This window comes from Cygnus olor, chromosome 1 (assembly GCF_009769625.2).
Source record: "Cygnus olor isolate bCygOlo1 chromosome 1, bCygOlo1.pri.v2, whole genome shotgun sequence".
NCBI lineage: Eukaryota > Metazoa > Chordata > Aves > Anseriformes > Anatidae > Cygnus > Cygnus olor.
The window spans coordinates 126,138,739-126,166,635 of record NC_049169.1 but is presented as its reverse complement, the minus strand read 5'-3'; the positions used below and the strand labels follow the sequence as shown (position 1 = coordinate 126,166,635).

The 27,897-nt window shown below is 38.9% G+C and overlaps 1 protein-coding gene across 10 annotated transcripts in view; it reads left to right on the top strand.

Moving 5' to 3' along the window:
- CNKSR2 (connector enhancer of kinase suppressor of Ras 2) overlaps window positions 1–27,897 on the top strand; it is a 219,174-nt gene that overhangs the window by 29,482 nt on the left and 161,795 nt on the right. For all 10 annotated transcript variants that reach the window (XR_005813857.1, XR_005813854.1, XR_005813856.1 and 7 more), the window contains exons 2-3: window positions 7,873–8,036; window positions 20,033–20,235. Coding sequence is in view for 5 of the 10 variants with exons in the window: in XM_040532074.1 (XP_040388008.1) it covers window positions 7,873–8,036; window positions 20,033–20,235 (367 nt within the window). In the remaining 5 variants the exon portion in view is untranslated. The remainder of the gene's footprint in view (window positions 1–7,872; window positions 8,037–20,032; window positions 20,236–27,897) is intronic.

Sequence of the window (27,897 nt, the reverse complement as noted above, 5' to 3'; positions counted from 1 at the left end):
ATTCTATTTCCACTTGATATTTTGTGCATCTCTTCAGGAGCCCAGTGCGATGCCTTCTGTGTTTACCTCGCTGCTGTATGTAGCACCTCTTGTCTGCTAGCCAGGATCTCAGAGTTTATAATACCCTCAGGAGAGGCTACATTATGGTTGCATTTCTTGTTTCCATGTCCACATCTTCTGTCTAAAAGTTCACATCTTCTGAACTAAAAGTTCTTCATTCCTTATTTAAATTTAAATAATTAACAAATTTAGCAATTTAACATGCTTTCCTGGCAACAGTGGTATATGTCTAGTGGATATAGTGTTTTTTCTTACTGTTTTCCTTTCATTACCTAAAATAAGCTGTGTATATTTCAGTTAGCGGCATCTTTTAGCTACTGTTTTGACTACCAACAGTTAGATTCCTAGTTTAAAAAAATAAATAAAAAATCAACCCGACCCTAAGCTGCACATGACGAACATCTTATACTGTATTCCATGAATAAGTATGTTATGTTTGAGAAGATCCCAATAATTACTCCTTCAGTCACTTTTAATGTTTGTTTAAAATGCTTTTTGAGTTTTCTTTGACTAATGTAGGGAGAGGGAGCAAATGAGAGAGGGAGTGAATAATTCTTTGGAGTAATGGACAAATACATCTTATAGTTAGAGGGTTTTTGCCTGGAATTGCAGATAACCAGTACACAAAGTGATTGCCCTGCTGTTTTGTAAATATTCTTGTAATTCAGCAACTTGGCATTTTTTTCATTAATAAATCCAGTGCCTGCAATTATTATTATTATTATTTTTCAGTTTTAAAAATACTGTATTTTTTCCTCAATCCAGAATGAAAGCTGCTTCTGTTGTTTCTTTTGACATTCTACCTGCAGTGCTTCTCTGGGACGGGACATTACTTTTTTGCTACCATCCAATCCTCAGTAGGCATTTGCCATCTACAGCACTTAAATGCATTCTGGTCTCTGCTTTGTCATTTGGCACTGACAACTGTGACATCTACTTTTCACATATGAGACCTAGGAGGTGCTGCAGACCTTAATTTAGGAAACATCGCTGAGGTGGGGAATAGACATCTCCCATGTACAAACTGTGGTGAAACCTGCCCTTTTTCATCACTTGCCTCACGCTGTGGTTCCCCTGTGGAGGGCACCTGAGTGTGTATCCCAGATGAGAGCTGCTGGAGAAGGGATAACTGCCTGCTCCAGGCTGCTGGCGGTACCCAGGAGCAGATCTCTTCTTGAGCTGGAAGACAGGAAGAAATTTTGTTTTATTGTCTTGCTCCTTGGCATGAGGAAAGCCTCTTTTTGTATAAAGAAAGCAAATACTTTAGTAGCTCACCAGTCTCAGATTGATAAAGCCTAGTTGCAAACGTGTGAATGATAGCACAGTTTTAACTTATCAGGAACTCAATTGAACATTTAAGTTTGAAAAATGGTGTGTGACATGAGTGAACCCACATGTAGTCAGTCCTTAAGAGTAGCTGACTTAAATTGAATGCATGTCTACTGGTGAGAAAGGAGAAAGCGATGGATTATTTTTTTTTTTTGAGCATTTCATGTTTTGCCAGTTCGTTCCATCATGCTAGTTGGGGTAAAAATGTTGTAAATAATAGTTTACAATCTGAAAAGGCATTGTATAGTGCTATCTAAATGCCCAGTTTATGTTAAACTCCAATTTAAACTTTTTTCCCCTAATGACTTGTTAAATTCTGTGCTACAGTCCATTGCCTGAATTTACATTTGTTAAGGTGTGAAACTAATGGAGTTCAGGTAGGGCACAGTCTTCCTGTTCCCAGACTGAAAGGCGAATTCGTTTGCTTCAAATTTAAAGCAAAGAAAGTCCCCAAACCTGTCACTTTAAGAAAGCTAAGTGTTTTCCCCTCCCATGCAAAATAATTCTATGTATTGTCTGCACATTATTGCTGGCTAACTGCTGGGATTACAGAACAAGGACATACCAAGGGAAGTTGTCAGTTTACATTCTCATTCTGATTTACCAAGGGAGCATAAAAATATACTCCTCTGTCAAAGTTTCAGGTATGATGGCTACACCTGTAATGTTCATAATATTTCCCTTAACCCCAAACTGGAAAGAAGACTAATAAGGACACATGTTCTGTCATTTCATTGTATTTTTCCAGTCCTAAGGAAAAATTCCTTTCCCACCAATTTGGGGAAAAATATTCTACCTAGTTGCCACTATTTTTACAGCTGTATTTTCTCATGTATATCTGGGTAGCTGGTTAGAGTAGGGATCTAATCATAGAAAACGATGATTATTTTTTATCATAATTTGAAATACTTTTTTAAAGGGTGCACTGGTCTCTTAAGGAGCCACTTACACACAATATGGGTAATCTAAATTGATTGGGTTTTCAGAAGAAACAAATTTGCACCTTTGCTGTAACTAAGATGCACTGCCACCGTGCTTGTGTACATCTAATCCATATTTTAGACTGTCAGCGTCCTTACCCTTGCTTCTGTTACAGGCTCAGCAAATAGCTCACTTTTTACAGGAACAGTCCCAGAGAGGAGAGAGGAAAGACTTCTTGCAGAGTAGACAGTGGGATCAGAACTGGAGGATGTATTTAATAGAGAGGGTCATTTAACTGACTTGCTACAAATGTGCATAACCTATTCTGGTGCTGAATTACAGGTTTGTTTGTTGGCTTGCTTGTTTCAAAAGATAACCTGTTACACACTTGGAAAATAAGATAATACCTCAGAGGGATCGTGAAGTGTGCGATTGTGTTATTAGTTAGAAGACTGCAAGCATGGAAGATTTCCCCTGAGGGTAGCACTGCATCATGCAATCTTATTCCAGAAAATCATATGAGTTTAAAAAAAAAAAAAAAATCTTATCAGTTTCTATTGTGCCATTGTAAAAATGGGAATTGACTGCATAGAAATCTGCACAATTTCACATCAATGAGCCATTAAAAACTGTTAATGACTTGATGAACTCTGGCTTGGCTCACAGAAGGCAGAACTCAATGACAGAGTAGGGAAGAAAACAGCTATGTTGTGTTCTACTTGAAAGAGAAACTTTTCTAGAGAAGTTTCTTCTTTTGATGTTAAAAGCACAGACTTCTAAGCAGTGTTTCCTCTGGAGTGGCTTTTTTATTTTATTTTTACCTTTGCTGTTGCTTGTTATTTGTTTAGTTACACAAGGTAGAGCTTGCTTTAAACTTAATGAAGAGAGTTGCTCCTTCTCTGTTAATGCAGAGAACAGTATATCTGCACACAGAATACCTCAGTGGGATGCTGGCTGACAAAAAGTGCAATGTATTAGCTTCCCACCTTAATTGCTCTCCTAGACCCCCATCAAACTGGCTGGGTAATGAGAGTGCAGTAGTGGGATCTAGGCAGCATTGCCAAGCTCCCTGACTGGAAAACTCAGGTGGGAAGCATCCTGCATGGGGGAGTGGTTCTTGAAGAGTTGGCCTCCTGGGAAGTCTGTGATATTGCTGGAGCATGAGACTTGAGGACTCTTTCAAAAAACAAAACAACAACAACAACAACAACAACAACAACAACAAAAAAAAAAACCACAAACAAACAAACTACCACCACCTGTGCCTTTACAGATACTCAATATCCTGGCGTTATTTTGAGGAGGAGGGGGGCTGTTGTATATGAGACTGTTGCTTGTTCATTGATGTCACAAAACCTCTTCGATATCCTATGGGACCTTATACATCCATAATAAAATAATGAACTTGATTTTTGTAGAAAAACTGCTGTTCTTGAAATATCCAGGACTGCTAAGTGTTTGGCAACCTCAGTTGCACTCATGGCCAGGAATAGGGAATAGTCCATCAAACTGAGTTATTTTCTGGGCTTCCTGTGGTATGTGAGTTGTATGATATCCTTGAATACGAGAGCATCTGGGCATAGAAGAGGAGCAGAGCATGACAGAATAATTTCTATTACACTGAAGTTGGGTGGATGCAGTTAAGACTGTATTGCAAAAGAGAAATCTGTGCTTTCCACACCGGCTTCCAGGGTGTCTTGATGGAGCCCAGGTGCTTGATGTTTTTTGGTATATCTTGTCCTGCCCCAAGTCAAATGGCATCATAAGCCAGGAATGCCAGTTCCCTGCAGTTCACTTGCTGCTGGCAAACAAGGCTGTCTGCAGTGGCTCTGGGAGGATGAAAGATGTGGGTGAGGAGCACTGACTGCCCTTTTGTATTGTTAGTATCTCCTATCAGTGCGCAGTTTTGTTTACAGAAAGAATTAGTGGTCTTTAATTAAGAAAAAAACCGACAGAAATAAATGACTTTTTATAAGAATATTCTATTTAGGGAGTGAGGGGAAGTAATTGTGGCAAGCTATTCTGAAAATGTCATGCAATCTACAGTTAAATTATTTTGTTCTTTCCTGGATCTGTTTTTTATGAAATTGGTGAGTCAAGCAATTGTCAGTAATATTTTTGTTTTCTTTATTTTTTTGTCTTACCTTATATGAACTATATGCATCTGTCTATATTACATCTGAATGACAAAAATGCACAGATAGCAGGTGGAAGAAGAATATTGGCTTTATTCAGAACTAACTTTCCATAAGTGTTTATTAAGTGCATCTGTCACGTCTTATTCTGGATTTGTGCTGCTAGTCTCTTACTGAGAATTCATTTTTTTGAAACCTGATGACGTTCAATATTCTAATTGCATTATTCTCATTCAGAAGTCTATGTAAGCAGTGTGGGACTTATGTTGAGGCATATCAGAAGTACTTACTGCTGTCTTTTTTTAGTCATTTAGCAAAAGCACATCTACAGTCTATTTTTAATATATTTTAGATGAACCATTTTGTTCATTGTCAAGAATATTCAATTTCTTTCAAAAAATAAATGTCATTGTACAAGAGACGGTGCTTGTAACATAGGTCATGCAATTAATTTCCCAAATGGAAAACTTGCACTTAAGAGTGCTGTTGAAGAAAATAGGTACAAATACGGATAAATCAAGAAGGTTCTTATCATATACTTCATGATGATGGTATCTTGTGTATGCGTGTAAGTGAGAACAAGTCAAATGTATTCAAAAAGGTTTGAAAGAAAATTATTTTCTTTTGCAAGTTAAATGTCTAAGTGAGTTCTTACAGAACTGGGACTTGGTAAATAGCCTTTCTTCCAGGCGTCAGGCAGAAAAGAATAACTGACTTGTATTGCCACTTATCTGTTTGCTAATAGTAGTGCACATTACCTAGTGTGTAAAATAAATGGCAGCATTTGGATGAGTTGAGGGCACCCATTGAAATGCTTTTGGACTCATGCTCTTTGACATGTTCTGAAGCAGTGGTGTCTTAGAAAGACATTAAGGTCTTCCTTGTACACCACACTGTATATGTGTGTATTGTGGTGTTTTACAGTGAAACAGTACTTTCGTTTAAAAGCAGTTCTAAGGGCCAAAATACCAAAAATATAGTGTGGCACACCACAAAGCATCAGGCCATGGTGTTTTGACCTTAGTGTTCCTGTCTTCTGTTCTGTGCGTGTGTTTGGCAGCAAAGTCCTTTTCTTTTATAGATCAATGTTGGTGGTTCTGGTAATTCGTAGCCAAGTCTGTAGGGGAATGAAACTAAGGAGAATAAAAGCTTTCGTATGTCATTGCTCTTAATGAGAATTTAACCACTTGTATTTTTCATTATTGGTGACTTACGGAGCAATTTTTAGCTTCTCTCAAGCCAGTCAAACACATTTGAGAGCTGCATGGCAAAGTGTGTAACCTGATTATAGAATCACAGAATGGCTTGGGTTGGAAGGGACCTTAAAGATCATCTAATTCCAACCCCTCTGCCGTAGGCAGGCACACCTACCACTAGACCAGCTTGCTCAAAGCCCCATCCAACCTGGCCTTGAACACTTCCAGGGATGTGGCATGCACAGCTTATAGAGGCAACCTGTTCCAGTGTCTCACCGCCCTCTGAGTAAAGAATTTCCTCCTTATATCTAACCAAAATCTACCCTCTTTCAGTGTAAAGCCATTCCTCCTTGTCCTATCAGTTCACCCCCTGACTAAGAGTCCCTCCCCAGCTTTCCTTTAGTCTCCCTTTAGGAAGGCCACTCTAAGGTATCCATAGAGCCTTCTCTTCTCCATGCTGAATGACCCCAACTCTTTCAGCCTCTCGTTGTTGCTCTCTGCTATTATAATAGAGTATACAAATGATTTGAGCATCTATTTGTTTAAAAAGGCAAGTGAATGGAAGGCATGGCTCTCAATGGCTGGTTAAAGAAAACCTTTAAGTGACTTTGTTGGAGAAGCAAGAAATGAGGTGGCAAGCTCTGGAAGAAAGTGGTTGGAGGCTGCTGGAACTGGGAACTGGCTCATGAGAATTTCTGGTCTCTTGGACTGGAGGATTTTGTTTACAGCATGTTTGCTTGTGGTTTAGTTTTGGTGTGTGAATTCCAGAAGTTTAAGCCATGTGAAGATTGTGCTGGTGTGCTCAGGGCTGGAGCAACCCTGCCTGCCTGCAGCACCAACACCTTCTTTGTGGGAGACTCTGGAGGTGTGGCTACACCCTAAAGGGGGTGAAAGAGAAAAGAAAATGCTACAAAACCAGCTTCAGAGAAGCTTTATGCTATACACTGAGGCTCTTGTGAGTCTCCTGTTCAGCAGCCAGGAGCTCTTCCATATATCTTGAGATTTTTCAGGCATTTTGATTAGCAAGTAAAAATGTTCTCACTGCCTTGCAACCTAATAAGCAGACACCTTTTCATCATTAGGAAAGGAGATATGTGCTGGTTGTGGTTGTCTGAAGACAGCCATCTGAAAGGTGCAATCTTTGAAGACACAGCTAAATTAATACATTCAGGGTTTTTCTCAAATCCTGCTACTCAGTAGCAATTGTGTTCTTCTATCAGAGGGTATTCAGTGTGGTGCAAAGTTTAGGTAGACCCCTGCAAAACTAGGAGTCTTTCTTACCCCCTTGGCATAGAGATGGACGTGCTGCAGAGCTTCCCTGAGCTGGTTTGGTCCTCTGAGGCAAGAACTGGTGGGGAAGAGGCGTGTACTCTTGCTCTGCAATGCTCTTTGCTCCAGGCAAAGCCATGTAGTCAGCTACACATCATTAGACTGGCACACAAACTGAACAGCTACACTTGGGGTGGCCCCAGAGCAGGACCTGGCCCTGTAAAACAGGAGATCAGCAGGGTACAAATAATCTTGGAGTAGAAAACACACTCTGACATTGCACCACTGTTCTGCGTGTCCCTTCATGGGCTGCTAGTCAAGAGTCCCAGGAAAGGACAGGTTCCTAGGAGAGGGCACCTCCAGTAGTGCCTCTTCATCATGTAGCCTGCAATGGCAGAGTTAGGCTGGGAGAGAGGTTAAAAGGCACTGACAGCTTGTTGCTCCTGGATGCATTGCATTGAATGTATTCACACTTCTATTTCCTCTTAGAATTTTTTCTCTGGCATAAATGTCTTTCCTCATTTCCGGACTCTCATAGTACTCTAATAACTAATGCAATAACTTATGTAGCACTCAGAAAAGTCTTCCTTTCCTGTGTTCCCACTTCTCCTTTCCCCTTCCTGATAGAGCCATTGCTAATATATCTGTTATTAGAGACTGTCAGATATGCATTCATAATGCAGTATACTGTAAGAATTCAGGGCTCTGTTTGGGCTTCAGGAATGGTTGGTGTTGTCCACAGGTAGAAAATCCACAGCTGCCATAGCTCTCCAAATAATATGATTTATGGGCAGCATAAAATTATATTACTTGTGTTAGTAATGTTTACATATTTATTTTGAAGATAGGACAAATATCCTCTGTTGGCTTGATTTTTGGTTCCAGTCCATTTTGATTTGATTTTCTACGGCAGGATAAGATGTTGCTAACTTTTCTTTTCTTCTTCCATCCTGTTATTGCAGGTCTTGATGACTGCCTGCAGCAATATATTAAGAACTTTGAGAGAGAGAAGATTAGTGGCGACCAACTACTACGTATTACACATCAAGAACTGGAAGATCTTGGAGTCACGCGAATTGGCCACCAGGAGCTTATCTTGGAAGCAGTAGACTTGCTCTGCGCACTGGTAAACTTCTTGGGGCAAAAGGGGAGGGAGTGAACAGTACTTGCATATTGATCACTTGTGTATTCAGATTTCTAGTCCTAAAAACTATATAAAATAGTTCAAGAAACTCTTGACATGCCATGTATGAAGAATTTAACATTTTAAAACAAAGGAAAGATAAAGAACAATATCTATTGCTAAGGTAGTCACTGTTAAATAACTTGGTACCAAAGATTTAAGAGTTCCATATCTATCATTATAGGAAGAAAAAAAAAAAAAGCCTGAAATCACAACAAGACTAGACTGCGTTTGGTTTGGAATGTAGAATAGTTGTATATTTGAAAGCAGTAATTGAGTGCCGGTTGCCCTTTATAAACAAAATGTCCTGATATTAACCATGTCATTTTTTGCTGATCCTTTATGCAGTCCCTCAGAGTATAGCAAATTATGTTTTAGATGATTATTCAGGCTTGCTGAAACATAGCTGCTTATATTTCACAGTAGAAAGGATTAAATACTGAAATAATTATCTTATGTGTAAATAATACATACATCTATGATGCAGTATACAAAGGGATTTTGCTAATGGTCTTTTTAGTCAGGTTGCGTCATGCAAAATCTGGATTATCCCCTCAGTGAGGGGTGTGGTGCTGGCTTTACCATTCTTATGAACTTTTTGTGTGTGATTGTAAAGATTAATGATAGATTGGGTACACTGTCTGCATTCTCTGCTGTAGGAAGGATGGTGAACAGCTCTGCTAAGATCTGCTTGACTGCCTGAAGTGGTATTCTGTAGATTTTTAATGCATACTACTTTTCCAGGCTTAAGAAGCAGCTTTAAGGAAGCTGAATCCCAGTAGAGGAAATCAAAGATGGTACTCTGAAAGGCTCTTCAGAAGGGCTTGTGGGTTCTCAATATGCAGCAGCTTTTCTGAATATTCTATTATTGCAACTTTGGGAGATAGATGTGAGGAGTAATGAAGAGAGTGAAAAGAAAAATTAAAAATGTAAAAGTAAAGAAGGGGAGAAAAGACTTTCTATACAGGAAAATACTTTGTTTCAAACATGCCCTAGACTTTCTTCTTTAGAGTAGTATTCGTAATAGTGTTATGAAGTAGTTCAGTATGATAAGTTAACTCATCTGTTTTTTTTGCGTGTTGTTGATTCTTTAAATAATGGAAAGGCTGCAATCCTTTTAAAAAAAATTGTACAGACATACAAGGAAACAGAGTTAGTCACAAAGCACTTTTCTCATCAGAAAGTGCAAAGGAAAACAAGAAAATAAGTATTTAATTAACGGTAGGGTGAACACTGAGGACAATTCTTTCCAAACACACAAGGGAGACAGATTGTGGCTTTTTCAAATATATTCTATTTTCACAGATATAACCTTGTTTGTTAGTTGAAATTTCCTTTTGTTTTTCTGGTTATATAATTACAGATGTTATCTTTAGACAAACAGACACGTCTTGTGTTTGTAGCTGCCTTATCATAGACAATAGTGTATGGAACTAAGTTGTATATCAGATAAGGAATTTGTAGTGAAGGCTAACACTGCATTCTTAACTCATGCAATAAGTCTCTACCTTCCTGGTCCATGTTGTATATAGTGTCTGCTTTTCCGAGTTGGTCTTAAAGAAAACTCCATCACTGAAACATGATAACAGGCATTCAGATCTCAACTTCTAATTTAAGTTGAGGCTTTTGCAATCTCACAGTTGGCTGCTGATAGCTCCTCAGGGACACACAATGTGATTGTTATATTGATTTTAGTGGACTTAATTTGAATTTATTGTTCACCAATCAGATAAGCCTCTTAGGAAATTTAATTTGGAGGCAATCCTTTTGGCTATACTGGTCCTATACTTACAGCCTTTTTTTTTTTTTATTATTGTATCAGTAAGTATCTGTCCTGGTTAGTGCTTGCCTGTTCTTCTGATTAGCCTCTGAAATGGACTGTATGTTTAGGAGAACTCTAAGTCCATGAGTGTTCAGCATAGGACAACTGCTCATGCAGGTAGTCAATGTGCAAGTTTTTGAAATGAAAGCTATCTGCTTATTTCTTGTTACACTGGAGTTTAACAGGATTCATGATACAATTTGCATGAGTTACAGGTGTTGGATCCAACTGAATTAAGGTCTAATTGGATGCTGGAAATTCAGTAGTAGGATGAGATAGGAATAGTAATATTAATTTTGCCTTGCATATATAATCTCTGATTTTAAGCTAATCATTAAAAGCCAAAGAGATTGCAGCTTCTGATTCCTCTCCCCATTCTCTCTGAGTCAGTGAGTGACCACCTAAAGAGTTTTTTTGGTGTTGAGGACAAAACCACCTCCCACCATTCGTTCCTGCTCCCACTCTGCAAAGAGAGGTTTCTAAGGCAGAGGGGCTATCAGTGAGGAAAGCTGCTGTGATAGTTGATATGCTTTAGGAGATTCCTTCTTTCTATCCCCTTTCCAGCATTTTTTTGGGGAAGACTTCTGGTGATTTCTGCTCTTTAGCTGTGGTTATGGCAAATAGCAAACTATATTCTTGTATTACATGTTTGTAGCTCATGGGCCAGTATTTTCTTCCTGGAGGGAAGTGGAGGACCTGAACAAACCATGTTTGATGGGTATGGAGAATGCTTGGGACCTTCTTAGCAAACAGGCTGTGAACAGTGCTGAAAAGACAAACTGCTTGCTGCAGTAACAGTGGGAACCACTTATGATTGATAGCCCTATTTAAAGGAATTGGTTTGCTGACATTTGACAGAAGGTGGGTAGCTATGGTCTCTCACAGTATTTCCATCTTGTCATAAGCACTTGCAACAAATGGATTCTCCAGTGTTTGCTAGCTGTTTGGAGGACAAATGGTGGCCTGTGTCACCTTCTCAGTTGAGTCTCTCTTGGCTGCCGGCTGCCATACCGTGCTGTTGACAAGACAGCAAGCACCCTGGGGGTGAGATTCACAGGTTTTCTTTTCCTGTGCTGCTACAGAGAAGGTGGGATAAAGACTTTGTCCAGCTGCTACTGTTGTTACAGGTCATTCTTGGTGATGATAGTGGGGGCGGACATGCATCATACCATCACTGAAGCTTAACGAGCTCCAGGAGAGAGGGAGTACTGTAACTAACGTGGTATGAGTCTTCACTCTCTCCTTCAGTCTGTGAAGGTGGGACTATGTTCAGTATATTTTCTTGCCATTGTGTTTTTGTTTGTTTGCTTGTTTTTGTTTTATAATAACTTTACATCAGAAAGGGCAAGATAAACGAAATGCACTCTGTGCTTAAAAATGCTTAAAAGCAGGAATTAAGGAGGTATGTGATGGTATTTAATTGCTAGAGTTTGTTGCATGGTTTTGGATCAGTTCTTGAGAAAACACCATGATGGAGCTACTCCTGTAGAGTTGCTCTGTTTCCAGTAAGACATGGCTCTTCTTTCTTTCCCTTTCTGTTCAAATTGGTATGTGAAACCAAGACCATGCTGGTGATACCAACAGATAGATTCATGCTTGATGTGGAAATGCATGTTGATTCATGCTGACAAAATCTCAGAACTGGCTGAAAACTGATAAACCAAGAAACTGCATGACCAGTTATAGAGATATGGGAGAACTTCTACTGAGTTAACTACCACAGTATTTTTTTTATCTGAACTACTCCCAGTTAATAAAAGATACACTTGCTCATCACTTATAAAAAGTATCACCTAGAACCAGCCTCAACCCCATCCTTTCCTGATGCTCGGTACAGTGAAGCTAGTGTAAGACTACTTTACATTCCATAAGTAAACAAACCAGAGCAGCAGACCTTCATCCACACAGAAAATGCCAGGAGCCTTGCTTCTCAGATGGCTGCTTTAAGAACCACAGCTGATTGAACAATGCCAACTGAAAATGAATTGAGGAAAGATGGAGGTGATGCTTACAAAAAGAGGAATGTATATTGAAGAACAGATTGCTTAGGTAATGCCATCAAATTGCTGTAGCAGTCTTCAATTTGAAATGCGTCAGAAGGTCTTGTACCTCCTGAAATACCTAACTTCGCAGGAGGAAAAAAAAAGTCCATAATCCTTGTTCCATCTTCTGTTTATCAGGAGATGATTCAATTTACCAAACTGGGTATGACCATGTTTTGTGGAGTGTCCTTGGCCTCTGATCTTTTTTTCCTTGGCATCAAATTTTTCCCAGAAAATGTTACCTTCTGCCTTGCTGTCTGGAGAATACGAAGATTGTACAGCCAAAGATTTCTTCTTCCATCTTTAAGAAAATAATCCAATTTTCCTGACATATCACCACAATATATTGATGCTTAAGGGTGTTTTTTGGTAGTGGTGTGGTTTTTTTGTTTGTTTTTGTTTGTTTTGCTTTTGCTTTGCTTTTCCAAACTATAACATACGTTTTGTTTGAATGACGAATACTAAATTATTTTCATTTCATCATGAACGCTTTTTTTTTTTTTAAATGAGAACTTGAAGTGGAAAATATTTTATCCGGAGAAGATAAGAATATTTAGAAAACTTCACAAATTACATTTGAATGCTTTCAAATTTTATTTAAGCAAATATGTTAGTTAAAGCCCTATGAATTTGCAAAATATTTTTCAGGGAACCTGCATTTGTGTAGAAGAGATTTTTGTTTAAAAGAAAACATGTTTTTTGCTTTGTACAGAATACTGATTTTAGTACTGGTTTCATGCAGGTTACTTAAATTTGCTGTGGCTGTGCAGGAATTTATTATACACTGTACGTCTGAATCTGTAAAGCTAGAAGATTACAGCAGATGAAATAGCATTATTATTTGGCAGACAAAATGTTGGTGTGTGTGCTAACAACATGAAATTACTTATCATTTACCACTAACACATATTCATTTGCATATAAATGTTTTAAAAAGTAGATCTACTTTACCCATGAATGATTCAATTCCTCTTAAGAATTATGCCTTTTATCTTAATTTCATCTTCTTGCCATTTCTCACACACATACTTTCCTTTGCCCTTATCACTAGTCAGATCTTAAAAATACTTTTGTCAGTAATAGTGAATATTACACTTAATCACTGTAGTGCTAAATGAGGAAGGCTTTCATTCCAGAATGGAAATGTGTGTACTGAAGTTACAATTTATTGTTAATATTCTGCATGCTCACAGCAGAAAAATTACTTACCCTTTTTACTCTTGCCCTTTGCAAGTTAAAATTCTACTTATATGTCATCTGCCTTCCTGTCTTCAGCCTGAGCTAACTTACTGCAAAGAAGGATATCCTCAATCAAAAGACTATAACCGGATCAATAAAAACAAGGACCTAAAGGGTGTGTGTTAGCTGATAGAGATCACATTGAAAATGTTTGTTGCTGTTAGTAGATCTTTTCTACAGAACTGCAGTAAAGCCTGTGGTATGCCAAAGGCAGTAAATATGTCCATATGCAAAGGGCGAATGTGAATGCCCTTCCTCTGACCTATCTCAAAAAATGGCTATCTATGTAGATAGATACTTAGTTGATTTTTTCTTTGGGATGTTCTGAGTTGTGGGCAAGTGCAAAATATATGCCCTGATTAAAAGCAGACCGATTAGAAAGGACTGTTGCAATGTAAAATGTTTTAAAAGTGGTAGTGGGTTCATAACAATCTGTTGTTGTTGTTGAAACTGCTGATAAACTGCTTAAGAATCTGTGAAATGCACTTACCTGAATATATAACTGTTATTTTGAATTCTGGAGAAATAACAGGACCTGGCTGACTAAGGCCAAAATTATATGAGGGAGTAGAAAAAATAAAAAAAAAAAATAATGAGCACTTGGTCTTGTAGAATCTGCTGCTTGAATAAGAGTAAGACGAATAGTTATATAATTGCTCTATTAGTGCAACAAAGCATAACTAGGGCTTGGCTTTTTGATGTGTTACTTGATTGTGCTGTGGGAAAAGAGCTGCTTTTTTCAGGAAAGGGGAGGATGATTAATAATAATCTTTACCAGGCTCTTCAGGACTGTAGCTGTCATGTACCTGATTTTTTTCTGACTGCAAATGTTTAGGACAAATATTTATATTCTTTGAAACCATCTGCCTTTTAATCAGTATAAATTTATTGTAGTTATTAAATAATAAGTGCAATTTGAACTATCTGTCTTTATTTCTTATTGACTAACTCTGTATTTATGAAACAGATACGTAAGGATCATACGTTGTGAACTTCTAAATTATCCCATATGTCAGTGCTATTTGAAGAAGAGAGAACCCTAGTGTTGGTATTTCATGACGCTGGAAGAAGGGCCGTTAGGACTATATGTTGTAGGCAGAACTGATGAGTTATAAAGTTACATAAGGCACCTTCCATATGACAAGCTGTGTTCTCAAGCCGCTCACAACTTTAAACTGGTAAACTGGTTTGCCTCATGCTTTGTGGGATGTGTTCAGCCAAATGTTTTCGAGAATGAGATTCAGAACAGGATGCATTTTGTTTATTTCAAAAACAATGTTGGAGAAAAAGGTTGGAATTTTTCACGGGAAATTTTTAGCGACCCCAGATTTTGAGGCCTGGTTTTGAAATAGCTGCTATGCACCATAGTATCCACATGATGCTGTTTTGATTATAAATTAAAAAACTTCCTCAGGCTTCCCAAGAACTGATGGCTCTAATCTTTACTGTTTCCAGTTTGCTTGTTTAAAAGCAATAAATATTACATACAGAAATGCTGCTTAAGAATGAAATTTGGAAGATGAAAGCATTGAAAAACAGTGAGGAGCAAAGTTAAGTTTGCCTGAGATTATCTTAAGTCCACTTCTTTGCAGGCATATGCTCTTCTCACAACAGTCTGTGAATAGGTGGAAAAAAAGCCACAACTTTAAAAAAAAATGTCAGAAAGAAAACTTGATTTCATTCTTGTGATTATCTGTATTACTGTGAGATATCAGGCATAACTGAGAAGTTATATTTCTTTACACAGAAATTATTACACAGTGCACATCATTTATTACACATTACAGCTATCTCAGCTATGGTATTTGTCTTTGCAAAAGGCTGCCACTTTTTTCTTCCATTAAAAAAATAATGTTTGTGAGTGTGGTGTCAAATATTTGCCAAAGAAAAATAATCCTTTACCTTCTGTAGCTTATACAGTCATAGTAGCCTTCTCCGTAGGGGCAGCAGAATTAATCGATGTAAGCACTGATATCTGCTGTGCCTGCCTGCAGAAGCTGTTCTTATTTTTCTTTTACCCCCAAGCACCATTGTTGCAGCAGTAGTGTCAGTTCTCATCTTGTGTTGCTTCAGTGAGAGTCAGCACTGGTCACGGCATGCCTTTTGCTCCACATGGTTTCCAGCAGATTTGTGGGCTGAATGAGAAGAAACAGTTATCTAGGGAGATAGGCAGAGGGGTCCATATGCTTATTTCTTCATCTTGGGTTATTTGTAGGAGTCACATGATGTCCTTGAACTTAACGTGGCCTCTGAGCTTGGAGATGTATAGACATTTGTGGTTACATAAAAAGTTGTGATAAGGATATATGTTTTAAGGGATTTTTGGATTTGTTAATGGAACTGTGCATATGTCTGTCTTCCACATTGTGGTGTATTTAGATTTGGACTGCTTTTGGTACCTGAGCTTGGATTTTTAAGATAGCTGTGTTGCACTGGAACAGGCAGTGTAGACATACTCTATAGATGTCAGCAGCCTCCAGACACCGTGTCTGAGGCAACAGAAATAGCTAGCACTGTATGACTTTCCTTTCTAACCCATGCTAGTAGTGTGAGGTGCTCTTGCTTACTAGCAAGGGCTAAGTGAATTTAACACAGAAAAAATTGAAATGAACTCTGATTTTTTTTGTTGTTGTTAATTTTTATTTGTGTGGTGAAGGGTAACTAATATTCATCAAACTAGTCCAGAAAGGTTCACTTCACTCCCAAAGTTTGGTGACTGAAGTCTTTTCCTACCCTATGGTGCTGGTGCAAGGATGGGCTGGCAGATGGCCTGTCTCCCCCCCACCAAAAAAAAATAAATATCAAAACTCATCAGTGATGATTAGACCTGCTGCTTGTCAGCACGTGAAAAAACGAGCTACAATTCATCACTCACACTGTCATGTGAAGCCACAGAAAAGTAATTAGCAGGTAAAATGTCTATTAATAGCTTCCACCACCTTTTGCTCAAGCACCTGCTGACAAGCTATTACTCTGTGTAGCTTAGCTTCATCAAGTTCTTGTTTTGTGATTGCTAGAAAAGATGCCATTAGAGCCATTTCTGTTGAGGCGGGGTGTCTCTGAAGAGACTCTTCCTCTGTGGCCCCTTGTTGATAAAGCAGATGCGTAGACTTGCCTTGCTGCTAGTAATCTCTACAAGCACGCAGAGATTTCTTTGTGCTTCTTTCAGTGACTGTAAATTTATTTTGGCTAATGACAGCACAACTTGTGTTAGTGCAGGCTAAATGCAGAGTAGGGAAAAACAAAGAATTGCCGTTTTTGCCTGCAATTATCTTTTTACGTTGCTTGGAAATAAATGCAGCGTATTTCTAAGAAAACAATATTGTTAATAGTATAGTATCAAGTATAAAGTATGATTGAACTTGGCAGTTATTATTTGAGCAAGCTTTTTTCCAATATTAAAACACGCAACTGTTTCGTTTTTAATGTGGGCCAGAAATATTGGTGATAAACAAAGTGGGGATTTTGTTAGCTTGGCTGCTGTTGTAGGATCCCTTCTGCTTGGAGGCTTTGATAAATACAGCTGCCCCAAAATATATTCTGCCTAAAATTTCTCTGTATTTTACATTTCTGGCTATATCTGTCTCATATTACAGGTAGAAGCTTTACCAAAATCAGTGCCATTCCTAATGTATGACTGAATCGTATGTAGCTTGGACATCAAGTAGGCCCCTCCATTTTTTATGTTAAAGAAAATGCACACAGTTGACAAATGTATCTGGAACCAGACTGTGTCCCTTCCTTTCCACTTATCTGGCAATGAAAAAAAGGCATCTGAAAAAGAAAGAATATGTATGTAGTCGTCACTTGAAATGTTAACAAGAATCCACTAAGCTTTTACAGGAGGTGCTTTTCTAAAGAAGCATATATGCACCTGTTATTCAGTCACAGAATACTGTTTTGATGATCTTCTTGCTCAGCATTTCCTTTTTACTGATGATTTGCTTTCTGGTGGGACTTGAGGCCTATGCGTTATCAGCGTAGGCTTCCACTGCAAGCAGGCACAGTGCAGGCTGCCTCTCTGAACGGGCAAGGTATGGGCCAGGTGATGGAGAGGAGGATGAAGGAAGAGGTGAAGTAATTTGGAGATGTCAAGGGAGAGCCTTGGGATGGAGCCTGGGCTTTGGCATGGGTCCCCAGCCATGGTTCTTGTGTGTGGCCTGGCTGGGGGGGCCAGAGGGTACCCTAGCTCAGCTGGACGCCTGGTGACCCCGCTGGTGCTTTCCCTTGTGTTGAGGAAGGAGAATGGGTTTGGTGCTGAGGGATTTAGAAACTTGAAACACAGGCCCCATTGTGGAAGTGTTAGTAATGCTGAGACACATGGGGTGTGAGGAGATTGAGAGGTGCTATGTGAGGAAACTCAGACTTCAGCTGATGAGGATGAGCACAGTATTTAGATTACCTCATACAGCCTTTCACTGACAGCCTCCTTGATTAAGAAATTCAGCATTGCTCTATATTGGAAAGAAAGAAGGAAGTCTCATGAGTAGATGTGGCAGAGCTGCAGTTTGTGGTCATTCCCCTTGGTGTTTGGAGACGTGAGCACTATGGTAAATGTGTGTTGATACGGGGGTCCCTTGCAGTGGGTTTTGATTTGCTTGACTGCTTGAGACTCCTCTCCTGAATTTGCTCAGGGCAAGCTGATTTATAAGAAAATTCCCATGATAAATCTATTGTCTGGAGTATCCTTTTTTTGTTTCTTTCCTTTTTCCTTTCCCCAAGTAAGCTAGATGCTCAAGAAGTAGAATGAAATAAGAACAAACCTGATTTTTATTTTTTTTTCAGCTTATTCCTACGGAGTCATAGATCTCCATCAAGCTCTCTTAACCACAACAACCACAGGAAAAAAAAAAAAAGATAAATTATTTGATGTTTATCTCTTTAATTTGGACAGATTTAATTGGTTATTAGTTATGAGCCGCTTAACTGCATAATAAAGTATGTTTTACTTTTCCATCTGAATTTGTTGTTTTCATCCTGTAATTTTTTATTTTTAACCTAACTCTATCTGTTGTATAATTGCTATAGAATATTTACATGGTGGAAAAATCATTGCCCAAATGTACTAACTGTCTCATTGGGAATTGAGCAAGGTGGCAGCAGACAGACAGCGCCTATACAGAAACTGTGTGGTTGATAAACATGTCACAAAGCCTTTGCTGGCCAAAATAAGGATGTTCTCAGAAGTTGCTGTAGAGGTTTTTAAAATGCAATCTTAGCATATGTTCATTTCCTCTTAAGCTGAGTCCCACATCTTCTGCTGTGGAAAGACAACTGTCATGTTAGTGACTCCTCATTAAGTGTGTTCAGTTTACAGGTGTGAAGAAGATCTGGCTGGGAGATGGCAGGCAAGCCATATTCTGAACTGTCTCCTTTCTGTAATATTCCAGCATTTTCTCAGGATTAGAAATTGTGGAAGGGCTAGGGGCTGTGTGTTTACTGGGGTCTACATCAGTGGGATCTTCCTGGAGTCCCTGTATAATTAAAGAGGAGATAAGTTCATTTAGTAGATGCAGTAGATGGTTTGGATTAGGAGAGTGACAACTGCTGTAAATCTTTTTTTTTTTTTCTCCCCTCTCCCTCCATCACCAATTAAAAAAAAAACAACAAACAATAAGTATGCTTCAGCAGTCTTAATCTTGATTGGTGAATATATTCTTTCTCCTCATGGACCAATTAGCATGGTGAGCAAATTTTGGGCAGTTTGGGATGAGAGACATTGTTAAGAAGTGGATTTTTATATATGCAGATGAGGTGCTTTCTGCATTCTGCTGTGTCGTTTGTGGTAGGAAATGGTCCACCCTGGATAGTAAGTAGCCCTTTACATCATCCTCAGAACAAGTTGTGTCCATAACCCTACGATGTGGTTAAGGCAAGGAGTAGTTTTAGCAGTCTCATCTCTCCTATGGCAATAATAAGCCCAAGCCTCTGAAATCCCTTATTTCTTTAAAATGGGAAGAAAAAATCTCTTGAAATAACTCTATTATTCTTTGCATTTGTGAGGAAAACAAATCTATTCCAGGAGCAACAAATTCACAGAATCATCGAGGTTGGAATTACGGATGTTACTATAATATACTGTAATTAAACATGAAATTATGGTATTCTCTAGTGCCATTTCACCAGCATTTGTATATTTGAAGGATTTTCAAGTACTATTTCTTAATATTTCTGCATGATTATTTCTGTCTCTTCTGCGTAGCAGAGGACCATATTTAAGCTTAAGGGACTGACTCTTAAATGGAAGCAAAGTTTATAACTTGACTTTAAAAGGGCAGCACAGACACTGTGCAGGGTAGCACTGTGTTCTCTGGTCTGTGAATCTGCTGGTCCTTTGCTGCTAAAAAGAATAAAAAGATAATGGAAATGCTTCCAACAAAAGCAATCTGGTATTACACTGTGTCCATACTGTCTAATTCTACTAGTTGTAAGGCCTCTTTCCTTAAGTGATTTTAGGAATCAGGGTGACTATGGGCACAAGGGACTGATCTGTAAGCATCAGATCTACTGAGAGAACCATCGGATCTTCTGGAAGTGGTATACTGCTTTGAAAATCGATCTGCCAGATTAGGGTTTCTCTTCATTTTGAGGTGTTTTTCTCAGTGCACTTAAAAACAGCTAAAAGATCACTCATAATTTTTCTCTTCTTTTGTTCTATTTTTATGCACTTTAGAAACAGAACATGCCATACATTTAAAATCTAATGAGTGGGTGTATTTCTACCTTAATTATTAGGAATGGTTAAGTTTTGAAGCAGAAGAGCAGTCTTGCTGTTCTCAGTACTTCATGTTCAGCAGCAGAGCTAACTTTGTCTTCTTTGTCTCTTTTTATTTCAGAACTATGGTTTGGAAACAGAAAATCTGAAAACCCTTTCTCACAAACTAAATGCATCTGCCAAAAATCTGCAGAACTTCATCACTGGGAGGAGGAGAAGCGGTCACTATGATGGAAGAACCAGCCGCAAATTACCAAATGATTTTCTGACATCAGTAGTGGATCTCATTGGAGCAGCTAAAAGTCTGCTGGCTTGGTTGGACAGGTAAAATCTCCCAAATGTGTCACAGGTAACCAGTTCATACACATGCACAAAACCCAACCTCTTTACAAAATCTAATGTAGACATGGAAATTGAAGCAGAATTCATTTACAAATTCGCAGTGGAAGTTTGTAGCGTTCTGTTTTTTTTTCTTGTTAATTGGCTGTCATCATGAAATTCAGATAGCATCCAGTACAATACATCTAAATTCACTGCAGCCTTACGCATATCTGGAAATACAATATAGCAACAGGCTGACATCATTAGGTTGTATATATATTTTATTAACAATATAGAACAATTCGACCTGCGTAACTCAGATTCCTTGCTCTGACAGTATAAAATTGACAAAACTGTGATCATTCTGTTCATGATATAGGTGTTAGTATATACTTCCGTATGTGTGTGTGAACATGCATTTTGCAGGTTAGTTTTTTTAATTGCAATGTAAGAACTCTGAAACTGTAGATGTAGCTGGAACTGGCACGTACTCATCTCTGTGTATTAGATTTATATGTCAAGGTTGGGGGGACAGTGGGGGCGCTGCAGGGGTGGCCTCTGTGAGAAGAGTCCAGCAGCAGCTGCCCAGCAGCTGCCACATGTCAGATAAGGGCCAGTTTCAGCCAGCTCCAAAGGGACGCGCTGCTGGCCAGAGCAGAGCCAGTGAGTGATGTTGTTTGTGCCTCTGTGAGAGCAGAGTTAAGAAAGGGGGAAAAACTGCTGTGCAAGAGCAGCTGGGAGAGAGGAGTGAGAACCTGCCCTCCAGACCCCAAGGTCAGTGCAGCAGGAGGGCAGAAGGTGCTCCAGGCACAGAGGAAAAGTTCTCCTGCGGCCTGTGGAGAGGCCCCTGGTGGAGCAGGCTGTACCCCTGCAGCCCATGGGTCCCACACGGAGCAGATCTCCACGCTGCAGCCCGTGGAGGAGCCCCCGGTGGAGCAGGTGGATGTGGCCTGGAGGAGGAGCCCCCGCAGGAGCAGGCCCCGGGCCGGAGCTGCAGCCCGTGGAGAGGAGCCCACGCAGGAGCAGGGGGTCTGGGGGGAGCTGCCGCCCGTGGGGGACCCGTGCTGGAGCAGTTTGCTCCTGGGGGATGGACCCCGTGGTACGGAGCCATGTGGGAGCAGTTCTTGAAGAGCTGCTGCCTGTGGGCAGCCCCCCCAGGCTCAGTTCGGGAAGGACGGCGTCCCGTGGGAGGGACCCACGTGGAGCAGGGGCAGAGTGACTGTGAAGGAGTGGCGGAGACGAAGCATTAGGGACTGACTGCAGCCCCCATTCCCCTGTGCTGCTCAGGGGAATGATGTAGAACAGGGTGGATGGGGGGAAGGTGTTATTTGTTGGCTTTTAATTTCTCACAGCTCTTGCTTGTTAGTAATAGACAATAAACTATATTTATCTCCCTATGCTGTGTCTGTTTTGCCTGTGACAATAATTGTTGAGTGATCTCCCTGTCCTCATCTCAACCCTTGAGACCTTTCCATTGTATTTCCTTCCCTTTTCCATTTGAGGAGGGGAAATGAGAGAGCAGTTGTGGTGAAGTTCAGCTGCCCAGCTGGGTGAAACGACCACACTCTGTCACCTAGGAAACATGTAGGATCAGGACTTAACTGCTCTCCTTTACTTCTAATGATAGCAATAGCAATGTGCAGGTATTTAAGACGATCATTGAAACTCTTGAAGTGGTTAAAATGAATCTACCTGTATGTCTTTATAAAATACATTGCAGTGTATTTTTGCTGTATTTTTATCAGCAAAAATAAAATCCTTATCCTTATTTTCAAGGTTCATCTGCACATGCATCTTATTTTGTATCCAGCAGCTGAAGTTTTTTCAGAGTATGAGTTTTGTGTAATTCTTAAAATTGAACAGAATTGTTTGGGTTTAATGCTCTGGGTTATGTTGTGTTTCATTTTCCTGAGGAAAACTGGCTTCTGTCCCATAAATGATTTCCATATGAAAGGTTTAGGTGAAGCATGAATCTTTTCCATTTCTTCAGCTGAAGTGTAAGCTCTTTCTTTTGTTCAGTACCACTGCTTCTTCTTTTCTCCCCTCTTTCAAGCCCTTCCAGAGATTTCGAAACTGAAGTTGGGCTCCTGAATTTCTATTTAGACAATTAACATTAGATATGCAGAGAAGTGATTAAGTTTCATAGAAAGAGCTTAATGTTGAAACTTGAAAAAATTGGGAGTATGTTTTTAGCTCTGTCTCTAGCCTACTGCTGTGACTTGGAAGAACTGTAGGCCTCAGTTTTTCTCCCTGCAAATCTTTTTTGGCAGAGAACATCATATCCTTCTGCATCTTAAAACATAAAAATTAGCGTGAAAGCATGTTACACCTAGGTGGATCAGTGCCTGGAACTTCCTTCTATTTAGAAATAATCTTGATTATTTTCTCATTGGAATTGGACATAATGGATAAAGACTGTTAGTTAATAAGTGGAGATAGTATTTTGCAAAAAATAGTCTGAAATTTAAAGAGTAAGCTTTCACATATATGTATGTTTAGCATTGAAGAACAAGCTATGGTTTTGGCATCTTAATATGAATTTAGTGGTTGAACTTTAGAAAGAAAGTAATCATTGGTACTAGGAAATATACAATAATACATCTTTGAAATATATATATATATGTGTAACACTACTGGCATATGTTCTTACAGAGATGTATTAAAATGGTGTTGTCTGTCTACTGACACTTTTATTTTCCTGCAGTATTGAGTCGTAGTGGAGAACTGCAAACCTTTCACACTTTTTTCCCCCCAATTAACTGAATAGTAAAATCTTTAAATAAATAAGTTTGAAGTGCTTGTATCAGAACACCGATGCAGTCTATTACTGCAAACTGGGCCAAAATTATGTACTTCTAGTATTAAAAAACAATCTGTAAAACTTGTTTGTAGCTCAGAAGTCTGTGGAGAATTACCTCTTAGTAAAATTATGCTTACAAAGACAGTTATACTGTGTTTATCAGAGAGAATTCTGTTAGTAGGTTAAAGTGTTGGTCAGGGAAGACTTTTTTAAAATAACTTTAAAAAATGTGTATGTCAGTTCTACTCTCAAGTAAAATGCAAAATGACTTTTACATTTATCTGAAGTGTTAGCTGATCAAGTGCAGGAGTTCCAAGAAATTAAAAATGAGGGCAGCCAGGGTGGGAGCTCTCTTTTAGCAATGTTGTCTTTAGCATCCAAATAAGGCTTCCTTGAAGCGATATGTTAATTTCATTCAGATTTCTGGTAAAGCACTTTTGAAGATCTGCGTAGCTAAAAATGTAGTTCTGGCAAATGTTTTCTTTAATGTTTTAAGACTTTTCTGATTTATGAGGGTGTGGATTTTTTTGATTAGGTTTGTTCTTCCTTCTTTGTGAAACCCCCAAAGTGGGGTGAAAGCAGGCCAACGAATGTATTTTTCTCAGGAAGTTGGAACATCTGGAATGCAATAGGATTATGCTTATTATATTTATTCTAAGCAGCTATTGGGGCCACTAGAGGGAGATAGAAAGATTTTAAATATTAAATATTTAAAGTCAGGAACATGGATTTAGTTTTATTCTGCACAGCTGTTCCTGTTAAATCTGGGCCCCAAATCTTAATTCTTTTGGTTGGTTACTAATACCAGTCCCATCTCTGGGGTGTGAGATAGGGGAGAAAAAACCATTAGGAGGAATATAGGCTGCCCCTATGTTGCCTTACAAGTCACGCTGGGAAAAAACAGCTAGCAGCAGCTCCAGCTTGCCTAGAAATGCAACGATGTGCGCTTTTTTTTTTTTTTAATGTATGGAGAATGGTGATGTCTCCACAGGACTTGGGCTTCACTTGCTGCTCTAGAAAGTTCTCTCTTTACAATATTTCCATAGTATGCTTACTGTCTGCAAACACCTCATCAGGCCAGGCATAATTATCAAATGGAGTGTAAGAGTTGTCATTTGCTGAGTTACTGTCATTGTGGCTCTTGTAGTGGCATTGTGCAGGGCTGGTCCAAGGACGCTCTTTGTTCCAGGTCTCTGCCTGGAGCAGTCCTACTTCCAGATGTATGCCAGAGACTGAGGTTTTTATTGAAAATTAGGATAGCTTTTATTGCTGGGGTTTGAAAGTCATTAAGGAACTGGAAATTTTAGCAGAAAATTCTAGCTGTTTTCAAAGGAGGTTGGCGGAAGATTTTTAGGAGCGTAAAATAGCTCTCCAGTAATTAAGTCCTGCAAAGAAACTGTCATCACCCAAATAGATTATGTCCTTAAACTTTTAGACTAATTTTAACTTCCTGTTACTTTTTCAACCCACAAAATCTTCCAAAAATGTTTCATCTTAACAGTGTTTTATTTAATGGCCTTTCCCTAATCTTCAACTTTTTGCAAGCCATTTTGGTGGCAAACTTTCTTCAAAACCTGAATCTTTTGTGAAAGCACGGTGCATTTCCACTTGACATATAATTTAGCTCTTAATCTGATAGAAAGACATGCTTTACACTGTAGCAACAAACTACTCATTTGATGTTCACATCAACTTGGCATCTAAATTTCTCCACTGAGAAGTGATGCTTCTCAGGAATTAGAAAATAATATATACAGTCATCCAGGTGTTCTGGACTTCCACTTAGATTGTAGTTATTACTTTCAGTCTTTATTCCTGTAATTCTTGAAACTTGTATATTTTGGAGTAGTAATTGATGCCATCGTTTTGAATCTTTCTTCTTCACTGATGTGCTGGGTTCCTGGAAGTTCTTCTGTCTTTTACAGGGCTGATACACTCCATCCTGAAGAGGAAACCTCATTGCTTTTTGTGCAGTGTGCTCCTTTGCTTGTGATTATGTACAACAGTTCTTCTGAATTTATTTCTCAATGTATCCTCTGAATGATAGTGAAAACACACATAGCCTTACCGTTAAAGTTCGGGCAACTCACTTTTTGCAAATTCATTATTTGTTATAAATGCAGGAGGGAGACAAATACTGTTAAGCAGCATTGTTGTCAAACAAGGAAAATTCTGTCTTGTACTCCTGATCACAAAGTATGTTAGAGTCTGGAAATCAAGCATCAAAAGTATAATGAGTACAGATCTCCTTCTCTCTCTTTTTTTTTTTTTTAATTGCTGTGTTCAAAAATATAAAATAGTCAAAGATCTAGGAAAACTGGTATGCTGACAATTCAAAACAAACTATAGTTGAAAGAAAAATAACAAATAGTTAAAGAAAACCATTAGAAGAAAAAAAAAATACGCAATTGAAAAATGCATGCAGGTTATCTAAAAATAAAATTTGAGGTAAAAGTTGTATGTCCCTGAAGCCAAACATTACCTTAAGGTATACCAGAGAGAATTTTGAATGTATGATTAAAATATGTTTACTGTTGTAAGTCCATTACCGTGAGTTTGCAGCATGAATACATTGCAATTGTATGGCATAAAGCTATCTCCAACCTCATAAAAGGTATATTTTTCAGTACAGTAGTGTGTCCAGTAATAGCTGCACACTTAAATGGAAATTAGATATATTTATTTCTGTAGGTTTTATTCTTAGGTATTTACAGTCCTATGAAAACTATTTTGTAGAAGCGTTGCTTTGTTTGTGAGTGTGTTGGTGTTCTCTGCCTCTCTGAGATTTCTGAATTATGTATCATTCACCCATGGCTTTCTTGAACTGAAAACACTATGAGCTCACGCAACGTTGAGAATCAAAGTACTTTTTTCATAGTTAACAAAATCATGTTAGTATTTCACCATGTTACATACGTCTTCAGTGACATCAGTGAAAAAATCATAGTTTTTGCCCAGAAGCAAATATGAACTGAAAAGCCATTAAATCATAGGGATCCCAGAAAATTCATCTGATCTCTTCTGAGTTGGGAGTGTTAAACACAACTTATAAATAAATTTCGTTCTTGGTAAGACACAGCTCTTGTACTGTACTTGCATCTCATTTCTTTTCTGCTAATTTGCTACGACCTGTTGATTGTACTACTGAATTTGTGGTGAGTCCTGTTAGTGAAGGCCATTCAGATTCATCAAACGCTTTTTCTTAGAAAAAGTGCAGAACTTACCAAGCCATCTGATAGACGGACTGAAAGCTGTATTTTCCTCAGAATCTGGTCTCTCCTCAAGTGACAACCTTGAGTGGTGTTTATTGACTCTCTAATGAGTCAGAGGCTGCTGCAAAATGAAGGCAACCTTGGGAGCAAAAGTGCCTTTCACACATCCTTTAAGCACTCAATTTTTCCCCTTCAGATCCTGCTGTACATCATACACTTTTTTCCCATGAGATAGCTAGATTTAACAGGTAGGACTCATTAATTTAGTCTGAACTAGGAAGGACTATAAAGCTCATCAGGGAAGTTGAAGGATCCTGAGGGAACATCGCCTGGAGTCACGTTTGGTGGCAGCTGCATAAGCTTTCTCGTCTCCTTGCTCTGCCAGCACAGAGCTTAATGTATTTCTTGCTGCTACTGGTGCCTTCTTTCATGTTGCTCTTGGTTTGGTATGCTCTCTTCATTCATGTCCACCATGCTTTTGTCTTCTTTGGAAACAAATGCTCTGGATGCTCTGAACGAGAAATAGTTCCTAGTTGTGCTTCTGGGCTTCCTGCACATGCCTGCTATTTAATATCTGTGTTGTGTTCTCGGAAGCAAAGACTCCTCATACTATATATCTTGTGCATCAAGAAGAGTGTTTTTGGCTCTTTACAGTTTATACAGATATTGCTAATATTTGCAAATGTGGAATTAGAGACTAGGATTGGAGAAGAGCTGGTTGTTCTTAAAACTTTGAGTCTTCATTAAAGACACATTCAAGATATCATCGTAGTTTATTTTTCAATTAAGAATTTAACAAAATATCTTGTGGGAAGTTGTTATAACTACCACAACATTTTGTGTCTGTTACCATGTCATAGATTTTAATGGTCATGAATTAGGATTTGTCAGGGAACACTGGATTTTCTTAGTATACTCTTTGACTCAGTTGTCTGTGTGGGCAACAATTCAATATGTCTTTCACAGCAATACTCTTGTATCCCTTGTTTTTCACTGCAGTTCCTTATCCCCATTTTTGAAATAAAAAACTGTCGCATGGATTAGACTGAGGTCTAAGTAGTAGGAACAAAGAGGTCTTGTGGAGATAGCTTTTGTATTCCAGGCTTTCAGAGCTGTGGCCAGAGAAAAATTAGCAGGCTGACAAATGTGTCCCAGTTTGATTAATTTACCGCTCTTATCTGTAGTCTGATACATGAACAAAATGGCACAAGATGAACAACAAGCCCTACTGTAAATAGAAATTGTTGGTCTTCTAAAAGCTGTGGGTCAAATTGCTGACAGTAGTAACAGAATTTAAAATTTCAGATTAAAAGGCCTTTCTGGCAGGTTTAGATTTGCTTTTCAGGCCAGTCACAGAATGGTGGGGTGTAGTCCTTTCACTTTGAACCCCAGGTAAGCAAGTCATTTTGGCATGGTCTTAAATGTGCTAATATTCAGCAAAGCACGTGCATGTATACTTCAATCCTATTAAGGCTCAGATCTATGCCTAAAGATAAGGATGTTTGGATGCTTCAGTCTGGACAGCACAACAGGACCCCCAAGCCTTCCTGTGGGCTCTGTGAACTTGTTAAATGATGGTCTGTTGTGCACAAAGAAGTGCAGCCTGCAGTGATGTAAACACTCTTGTTTACATATGAACAATTCAGGTGTTCA